We start from the raw sequence: 10,282 nt of genomic DNA, 5'->3' as shown, positions 1-10,282 counted from the left end.
TGGTAAGACTTTCAGCACTGAATGTTGATTTTTCTGCCAGGCAGAATTTAAAGAATGGAGATAGGAAAAAATGAGAAAGAAACAATTAAGACAAAATAGGAGGATATAAATACAAAGTTCAAACAGCAAGCAAGGTCAGGCCTTTTTGTAATGCTGTGACTCCTTCCAGTGAGGAACATGAAAGACCAAATCAAACATTAAGAGCATAATAGTAAAATGCATAATATTTTGACTCTAAAATGAAAAAGCAGCCTGTGCACAACAAGGTACCAATTTTACCTATTTGTTGCTTGCTTGGGATAGTCCCTGGGTTGCTGTCCAGTTCTAACTCCTATCTGAAAAAACCTACAGAGGTTGGATAGTTTAGCTCAGGAATCAAAGGAAAGGCCTAAAAATTCACGTGGTTGGACATTTACTGGATAAACAATTCTTTCTAATGTATTCCTAATTTAACATTCACTAGAAGAAGTAATTTAACTTAAAGAAATCAAGTATTTAACTTAAAGATTAGCATTCATTCCAATCCAATGTTTTATCAACTGGTGCGCAATAGCTTGACTTGGTGGTACAAAAAAAGAATGCTGGTTTCCTTTAATGAGAACTTCCATGACCTGCAATAAAGAGAGATTTTTTTCTTTAGAAGGTAATATTATAAACTATATGGAATCTAACATTGTACTAACGCAGGAATTATCTTACTATGATGATCTATCAATCTACCATTACTATAGCTATTAAAGAGCCACTACCAGATTCTCCAAGACAGATGCAGAGGAAAAACCACACAGGATTCTGTGTGAATTCTGACATTTTTTAGCTCAAATGTGCCTCAAAGGAAACGTTCTTTCTAATACAACTGCGGAGATTGACTGTTAATATAATATTTAAGGTTTTTGTGAAGCCTCTTTACAGTAAGGACCACCAGATGGTGCTCTACACGGTTCCATAAATTCTTGGTGGTGTTTTTTTTTTTTTTTTTTTTTCCCCCCCCCCATGTAGTGCAGAAGGAAATGTGTTTTGCTGGTTTTCTGAAGCAATTGCAAGCAACATGGAAGCACACTTTTAGTTTGGTACATTTCTGAAGTACATTTCCAACTCTAGACCAACCCGCATGTGACTAACTGTATTCATTTAAAATGCTCTCAGGGTTGTTGTGAATACACTGAGATTGTAGATGACTAACTTTGCCTTGAAGTTGACTTACAGAGTCAAAACACTTGCAACTGCTAGACAGAAGTACAGTGTTATTAAAAGTTTATCTCATAAGTAGCATGTGGAAAAAACTGTGAAGACTACATTGTGTAAGCAATCTTTCCTTTTTCCACTCATGAACTTAAATCTCTCTTTCTGTTAAAGTCCTCTTTTCCTCTCTTTTATTTGACTACATTTTAAATACTCAGGAAAGCTAAGTGTAGAATTTCTTATTAACGCATAGTAAACTGCATTCAATACCAGAGTATTAAAATAGTACTGCATGGAAAAAGATGTTCAAACGAATGAATTCCCAGAGTTTTCACCTAAACCTCCCCACTCCCAGCAAATCTGGTAGCATGCTTGTTTGGAGAAACTCAGATGATGAATGCTATTAAGTACTACTTCTGCCAAAATGAAAAGCACAGGCTTGCTAAGTAAGGGGGTTAAAATAACTATAACTTGGATATCTCTCAAAAGGAAAAGGTGAAGAGATAACTGGCAAAAATGTCATAAAATAGGCTTGCAAGTGACTCAGAAATTACTATCTGCTTTTCTCCGACTGTGTGTAATCTACAATTACAGTATAATGCAATTTTAGTATGATAAAATGGAGAGTATACATGCTCATTCAACTTGCTGAAAAAAGCAAGTATCTATGTATGCCAGAACCGATACAGTCACAAACTAATCAATACAAGAAGGAAATTAAATTGAACTTTACCTGTTCTCTAGTGAACCAGCGGGCATCCTCTATTTCATTCTTGTCAACTTTGATTTCTGTAGACACTGCAACAGCTAAGCAGCCAATCATTAGGGAGGAGGGCATTGGCCATGGCTGACAAGAGACATACTGAACATGGCCAACTTTGACTCCAGCCTCCTCTTCTACTTCTCTTCGAACAGCATCTTCTATCGTTTCACCTAATCAAATAGGGCAAAGAACAGGCAGCTGATATAAATACTCCAAGCAACGATTACATCCTGTAATCTTGAAACTGACTCAAAAGATTTGAAACTGCCTAAGACAATTATCTATAGAGATCTAGCTCACAGATCAGGGCACAGACCTTAAGCACAAGACACACAAGTCTAATAAGGTAAAACTAGCCACCAAAGCAAAACAGAACTCTGAAAATAAAGTATGATAATTTCTCCATCATAATATTTATTTCCTCAATTGATTATTTATCATACATGCAAAGTATTATTACCACAGCTAAAATGTAAAAAATTGTGTAGGAAATACATTGTTCCTTTAATTACTTTTGAAATGCTGATCTGTTCATTTATAAGAAGCACTGTGTTAATTTTTAGATTTTCATTATGATTGTAACAGCATGTAATACAACTTGAAAATCAATATTTAAAATTACAATAGTAAGAAAATAGAGACTTAAAAAGATTTCCACACATTTCTGCATTGTATTATTCACTTTGTCTGACTCATTCTTCATTGTTTTAACACATACAGACAATTCTCCAAACTTAAACTGCCATGGAAAGCTTTACGTCCATATTCATAAAAAACTGCTAGATGTATATGTGGAGTGTTGATGGTCATAGACTTACATATACATACATGTACTGTGTTGTAACCACTGATTACATGTTCATTAAAGCAGACAGTCCATGCATCAGAGATAGAAGTTTTAGTTCAGCTGATTAGAAGCTGATGATAAGTTCAGCTACTCTTAAATTTTAGTTTATACACTTGAATTCAGTATCAGAAAGTAATAAGGCTAGCAGAAGAAAGGAGTGAAGAAATAAACATTCTGACTTTTTTAAAATGATACCTGAATATTCATGCTGTCACTGTATTTCACCTACACACAGTTACTGAATATAGTTATGCAATATAATTTCACTGGTGATTAAGATGTATTCCCAATATAAGAATGTTTTACAAATTGTTCTGCAGCTACTAATAATTATAAGTAATTCCAACTATTATTGCTGAACATAGCTAGCAAAATATCTCTTTACTTTTCCTTTGAAATTATATAATTTCTGCTTATCTTCCACATAATCAATCAGGCCCTAAACACGTAATCATACATGTAACTTTATGTAAACTTTAAGTTATCCTTTAACTCTTATTTTTCCTATGCTAAAATCCCTTGCTAAGTATCACCAAAGAAAGGATCTTATATGTGTTTCAAAATGCTTTTTCACTTAAATATGTCATTTAAGAGTGCATGATCAGAAAACTATTTTAAATTATATTTATTCAAGTTGGTTTTTGCCTTTTTAATAAATCAGCTGCTGGAAAGTATAGAACAGACGTATTTATTCTAACAACTTATCTAACAAGAAGTAAAAACATTTATTTGACATAACACTGAACATATTTCTATATTATTTTCACTGTACAATACTGATATGTGAGAAAAATAATTCGGTAAGGGAAAATGAAATTACTCACCAGGTTCTATAAATCCAGCAAGACAGGTGAACATTCCTGGGGGAAATCTCTTCTCCCTGCCTAAAAGACAGTGATTCCCATCTGGATGGATGACTTGCATTATCACAACAGGATCTGTAAGGGACATGAAAGGAATATATTTCAACATTTGAGGGACTTAAAAGCAGCAATAAATTTCAGCCTGTTCAATACCAGTGCATGTAAATACAAATAAGATACCTTTAAGTGACTGAAATCAGAATTGTGTAGATGCTCAGAGCAAGCTGTTATTTTATTTCACCTTTTTTTTCCCTTTCAAGATAGCCGTTCATTTTGTTTTGCAACATACATGGCTTTACCAGCCAAGGCTTGAAATGCAGGACATAAATTACCTGCAACCAAAGCACACAATCTGTTAAGAGTATCAGCAATACTAACCTAGCTATGCATCCTGGAGATAGCAGTAATTTCTGCAGCAAAAACAATTTACTATCACGTCCTCTACACACACAGGTCTGAAGAAAGTACTTTTGACTGAAATACCAAAGAAGAGGCAGATACTCTAGTTACAATGTAACTATGACTAAACTTTCCACCTTTGACTTTGTTGACTGCTATCAATCTCTCATCTGATGTCGCACTTTGATTTACTTTCTCATGTCTGGTCATTTTATCTATCTTTTTCTTTCTTGCTTAATATTTTCTCCTATTGGTATCATTCTTTTGGTCATGCCTTTCTGCACACTGTTCATCTATGATATTTTTCCCTTTTTTATTGTTATCTAGCTCTTCAATATTTATCTCAATGGTTTGTTTTTAATTTTTTCTATCTACCTCTGCCTTTATATATTTTTTCTATTGCTATTGTTTTTCATGTTGGTTTTTTTATTTTGTCTAAAACACCAGTATATCTCTATAAACAATAATTTCAAAGATTGTTGTCCTGCTCAAAGGCATCTGCCACATGGCACAGCGTATAACATTCAGTGTTGCTGTCTGTAAACTTTCTTCAGAGAAACGCATCAGTAGAAAACACTGGTTCATCAGTCTATCCTATATAATCCCATTCCTTCTGTAAGTTTGTTGTACTAGAGACTGTAAAGAAACAGCCACTAGTATTTTAGCAAGTTTCACTATAGTCCATAAGACAGAATAATATGGCAGAATTGCTTTGATTACTACAAAGGTGTATCTAGAGCACGTAAGAGAACAAGAAATTCAGAATTACAACACACATAAAACATCCAGAACTACAACTGCAGAAGGGAGGACAGAGTAGGGGACGGAAAGGATCAAAGAGTCCCCAGATGATACAGGGAAAGGGTAAGTTTTTTTCCCTCCCTTGTTTCCCCATCAATAACATAGTACACTTCCTTTGTAACGCATTAACAAAAGGAGCTATAGAAGACTTTCTGTTCAAGCTTATATTCTGAGTAGAAATAGGCCTGGCAGTTTGCGACTGACAATGAATAGTGAAAGCCAGTGAAGACGGCTAATACAGTCAAAGTGGCACTATGGGAAAATGAGCACTATATCAGAAATTCGATACAGGGCCAAATTTGATGCAGAGCTATTTCAAGCTCAGATATCTCGCAGAAGGTGAGAAAACAACATGCAGGAAAAAAAAAGGAAAATGTGACCCTTTGTATTGTTAATATCTCATTTATGTTGATATTACTCCATTGCAATAAAGATTGGTATTGTCACAGCAATTCTTTGTCACAGATTACTGCAAGAAAGAGAAGCCTGAACTACTTATTCCTAAATAGAGCTGAGACACACATACTCTAGGGAGAAACAAGTATGTAAGACCTGGAACAAAAGCAAGCAGCTGAAGTAACTAAAAAGAAACTGATTTACATGTATATAACAGTACAAAAAAGCCACTTTTGACCAAGTTTAACCCATAATATTCTCACCAACTCTTGGATATGATGTGTTGTGAACACCTTGGAGACTGGGACAATCTTCTTTTAAGCAAGTTTTCTTGTAACCCCCTTCTTCAATCTTGGTTGCACTCCCACATGTTGGGCAGAATCTGTAGCGGTTGTGCCATGATAGAACAGATCTAGCCTGGGCTACTACTCCTTTAAAAGAATACATTGAAAATACAAAAAAATCAAATAGTAATTAATGTAAACTTTTAACAGTATAGAAAAAGGAAGTAGTAAACTTCAACATAAAAATCAAAGTAAGTCTATGGCTTGCATTGTAATCTGCTACATGAGAAGCTGAGCAATATGAGTTATTCAGATCTTTTCCTTTGTAGCACAGCACATGCAATAGAACACAGTACTATGTAGCTACAGACCAATTTATGCATTCAGAAACAAATTCATCCAGAACAATTTATCCTGTTTCTCACAAAAGTTACTTTGTTTGGGCAAAGGGCCAGAACTATATATCACACCTTTTCCAGATGACCATTCTAGGGCTACTACAGGTATTGACATAATAATGCATTGTTCCATTTAAACTCCAGGTGCATGTCAAGCTTGCCCTTTATCCTTCTGGAAAAGCAAAATTGTTACAACAGCAGTTGTTAACAACATGTCCATAATGACATTAATTCACATTGGGATCCTGACTTTCCTTCTCAGGTGAGTACCCAACACACTTTTATTACGGACTTAGTTTCATTTCTTGTAATGAAAACTCAGTAATGACAGATTTTTTTCTTCATTTTAGAACATTAATCTGCATGCATTAATATTTAAATAATACCATTTATAAACCCATGATGACCAATAGATTTTACAGTCTAATACTTGCCACTGTAGATGTTAGCCCTTTGCAATCGCACATGTTCTTACATACAAATTTCTTCACAAAACCACTGACAGGCTTTTAAAATTAAAGTATTTCTAAAGCCACTGAAAATACCTGATTCCTTTGCAGTGGTCTCTCCTTGCATTGGACCTCAGTGAAGCCCAAAGCATGTCCTTCTGATTACACATTTGATAACTGCTGTATTTTATGCATCTTACCAGCTTCTTTTTCAGGTAGCTGCAGTAGTGCTGGCACTGGTGGGTGAAGAAAGTAACAGTCCTCATGCTTCTGTTTAAATTTCTCAGCAGAAGCAGAATCTATGCTAAGAGCAAACCAAGCAACTAACCCATCCTCTTCATCTTGCAGAACTCTTCCATTGCAAGCAGCTGGCAAGTTCACGTGGAACTGAAGTTCAACTCCAAGAAAAATCAAGGTGCTTTCTTCAGTTTGGTTCATGCACTGCTCCACATCCTTGTAGTACAGCCTACAAAGCTTTATTTCTGGCTGCTGGGAGCTCTCTATTACCCCACCCAAAGTAACCAAAGGACTTAAATTTGAGAAGAGGATGTATACTGTAGTTGGATGGCTTTGTTTTTTGCTTAGCCACTTGGAATCTGTTCTTTTATCACTCCTTCTGTCCAGAAGTGTCAAGCCAAAATAATTTTCATATTCTTTGACTTCATTTGACAGAAAATTAGGCCTCTGCCCACCCTTCACATTAGCCAACAAATTAGCTATGTGCTTGTACCCCCAAAATTTAGCAATGTCCAGAGCTGTCTGCCTTGATTTATTAACGATGGACCTGTCACACCTAGAGAAACAGAAAAGAACAGTGGTTACCAGGGTAAATATATTTAGGAAGAGTCCTGATTGTGTATTACTCTTACTTACAGCATATACATGTGGTATTATTAAGGTGCAAGAACTTTTAGATACCCTGTCTATACTGGGGCACTCTTTAGGCTAAATACTTAGCATTATGGTAATGAAAATAATCATACTTCATCTTCTTTTGCTAAGTCCAGATTCCATGTTTTTGTTGATCCAATCCAGATTATCACTTACCAAGGTTCATACAGTACTATAACAGCAATGAATTAATTAAAATACCACCCATTGTATCATGCAAAGAAAAAAAAAAAAGGCTCAAGATCATTTTCAGATATGACTTGGAAAGCCAGGCTACAGGTCTCTTCTGAATAACCAGTAATAAAAAAATAAGCTGTTTAACTAGCATTACTTTCTAGGAGCTACTGAAAGCAGCATCAAAACATTTACAATAAAATATTTACCATTAAAAAAGAATCAAGAATACAGCCTTCGCTTAGTGAGAGAAGTAGCACCCTTACAACTGTGGAGCTGGTCACTGTCGGGATCTCTTTGTTACCAAAATGTCTGCAAAATTACACAGATGAGGAAACACTGCTTTATGATATATATTTAAATATTAACAGAAAAAATAATCTGAAATAGATTGGGGTTGATTGGGAGGTCAAAAATAATGCACTTTCATTTTTTGTCAATTTTAACTCAAGTGGGTAAGTAAACCAGAAACTTCACTGTAACTACAAATTATGCAGTAGATGTGGGGCCAGACTCATCGGTTTTTGAAACAAGAAGATGCCAATATATTGCTGGTGCTGATACACAGGTAACTGTACTACAGGCAAGACTGTTTTTACTTGAGATTTTATATTAGCCTCAGTAGTTTTTGAGGGAGTTTGAGTATATTTTAGAAAAGCATTCAAAACTTAATTTACAAGTGTTTGGTGCTAAAAAAATACTGTTGCCCATTTATCTTTAAAGATTAAGTCTTCTTTAGAGAAAATCTTGCCTAATTTCTGACTTAATGTCCTATCTCTCTGCCACTGAATTTTGTTCTGATTTTGTCTTCTCCCTTCTATCTGCTCAGGTACATGCAGGCTATGATCAGGCTGCTATTCAGCATCCACAACAGTGGCCTGAACACTTTAGATCATGAAGATCTTTTTTTCCAGTCTACAAACATTTCCTGTAGCTTTTCTCAAACATGGATGAATATAAACAAAACCTGACTAGCTTTCCAAGACAAGTCTCTGGAATGTTATGTAACATTACCTTCATAGGCATTCATGTTTATATATCCACAACTGTATTTGTCCAAATGATTATTATGACTAAGTACTAACTAAAAGGAGACCAATGAGGCCTCAGTATCACCTCAGGACCTACATTCAATTGCCTAAGGGAACAGCCCTGAAAAGGACATTTACAAGTGGCTATTCAATCTTTTTTTACAGGGTGCATAACTTAAAAAACCTGTTATCCTATTTACCAAACTGGTAAATTCCCCAAAATCTCAAAAGATTCCTCGATATACAGATGATTTCAAACCACAAAATCTGGCACTCAGATACTCCTCTACATGCTGGAATGTACTGATTACAGTACAAAAGAGCTGTTCATCTGATGCTGCATGCCGAGTCCCAGCAGAGGGCAGAGCATCTGGGTAGGACTGAAAAAAAAAAAAAGGGTTGGATGATCACTGCAGGCTGTGGAATGCTGGCCTGAGATTACTCATAACCACAGAATGAACTAAACTTGCTTGGATCTGTCATTAAGGGTGCAGAAATGAACAGGCTGCGTTTGATTAATGTAGAGCTCAGTTAAACTGCAACACCTGACTCTCACCCTTCAGTTTGAAATGTTTTCCATTCAAAATATTTGGAGCCTGACTTTATTCAGGCCTCAGAATAATCTTCTCTGGGGTCTCAAGGAGAACTTTGAAGCATTCTTTGCTTTTCTGAGTGTCTTGAAAAACTAGAACTATAATGGTTGACTTGAAGATAGACAACAAATATGATAGCAAGTTTCTGACAAGCAATGAACATGCTTGGTGTCATACTGAATGACGAAAATAATGTGACAGCCCAAGGAGGAAGTGAATTGTCAAAAAAATAGACAAATTAAATTAATCAATCAGTAACTTTGTTAAAGATGTGTCTGTCATGTCCTCCTTAACGGTTAGTAGGTCAGCAAACATTCTGCACTGTAATATAGATTCAGGTGGATTACAAATAAAGTTTAGACAGAAAAGTCTAAGTGAAACAATCAAATATACCAAATTCGTACTCAGTACAGTGGTTGGAATGGGATACAATCCTTGTCCTATTCTGTTGGTCTCTGGGATGAGTGACAATATATCCCTGAAGATCAAAGGAAAAATTTTAGATATGCTCATAACTTTTAAAGAGTTTCTTAGCACATATGGAAAGCATGATGCAATAGCAGAATCCAGTTACAAACAGACACAGGGTATATTTTTCTGAGTTTTAACCCTGAAAATTCTGCCACTATCTGTCAGGTAAATTTACTTCTCTGAGATCAAGCTGAAATGGGCAGAAAGGGATTGAGGTTAGAGCTCTTCAATGGGATCTACTAACAACTTACCCTTCTTCAACAAGAATCTGCACAACCTCAAGGTGTCCATTTCTGGCACCATACATCAGGGCTGTCCAGCCATTATTGGCAACCGCATTGACAAGTGATGGAGAACGACTGAGCAACGCTTTCAGTTTGGCTGCATCTCCAACAGCAGCAAAATTATGCAGCTGAGAAATCATGTCCTCATAGAGGTTCTTCTGAAAGTCTGTCATTGTGCCAACTAAGTTAAAAAAAGAAAACAAAAATGCCTCAAAACATATCCACCATTAGTAAAAGGACTTAAGTAAAAGAGTTAAGTTTAATGCTATACAGATAACAAACATTATCACCAAAAGTATGGACATAACCGTCAATTTCTTATAATTAGTATGACACTGTTATTCCCAACCAAATCCTAGTCCCACACATCTCCAAATATAGTGAAATTTCAACCTAATAATGAAGACCAGTTTTAAAGAGGCTTAAGGAGAGAAAGATTTTGCTATGAAAATGCAG

At 35.6% G+C, this 10,282-nt stretch overlaps 1 protein-coding gene across 1 annotated transcript; it reads right to left on the bottom strand.

Moving 5' to 3' along the window:
* Positions 1-398: 398 nt before the first annotated feature.
* NUDT12 (nudix (nucleoside diphosphate linked moiety X)-type motif 12) lies at positions 399-10,002 on the bottom strand. Its single transcript, XM_010565039.1, has 6 exons — positions 9,794-10,002; positions 6,583-7,175; positions 5,515-5,682; positions 3,617-3,730; positions 1,916-2,115; positions 399-611 (listed from the first exon to the last, which is right to left on the bottom strand). The coding sequence occupies exons 1-6, from the start codon at positions 9,997-9,999 to the stop codon at positions 501-503; spliced, it is 1,392 nt and encodes a 463-aa protein (XP_010563341.1). The 5' UTR covers positions 10,000-10,002; the 3' UTR covers positions 399-500.
* Positions 10,003-10,282: the final 280 nt, after the last annotated feature.

The sequence above is a fragment of the Haliaeetus leucocephalus genome, unplaced genomic scaffold, assembly GCF_000737465.1.
Source record: "Haliaeetus leucocephalus isolate CR32 unplaced genomic scaffold, Haliaeetus_leucocephalus-4.0 Scaffold185, whole genome shotgun sequence".
In the NCBI taxonomy this organism is placed as follows: domain Eukaryota; kingdom Metazoa; phylum Chordata; class Aves; order Accipitriformes; family Accipitridae; genus Haliaeetus; species Haliaeetus leucocephalus.
Note: the sequence above shows the minus strand (reverse complement) of the source record. Positions and strands in the feature narration are given on the sequence as shown.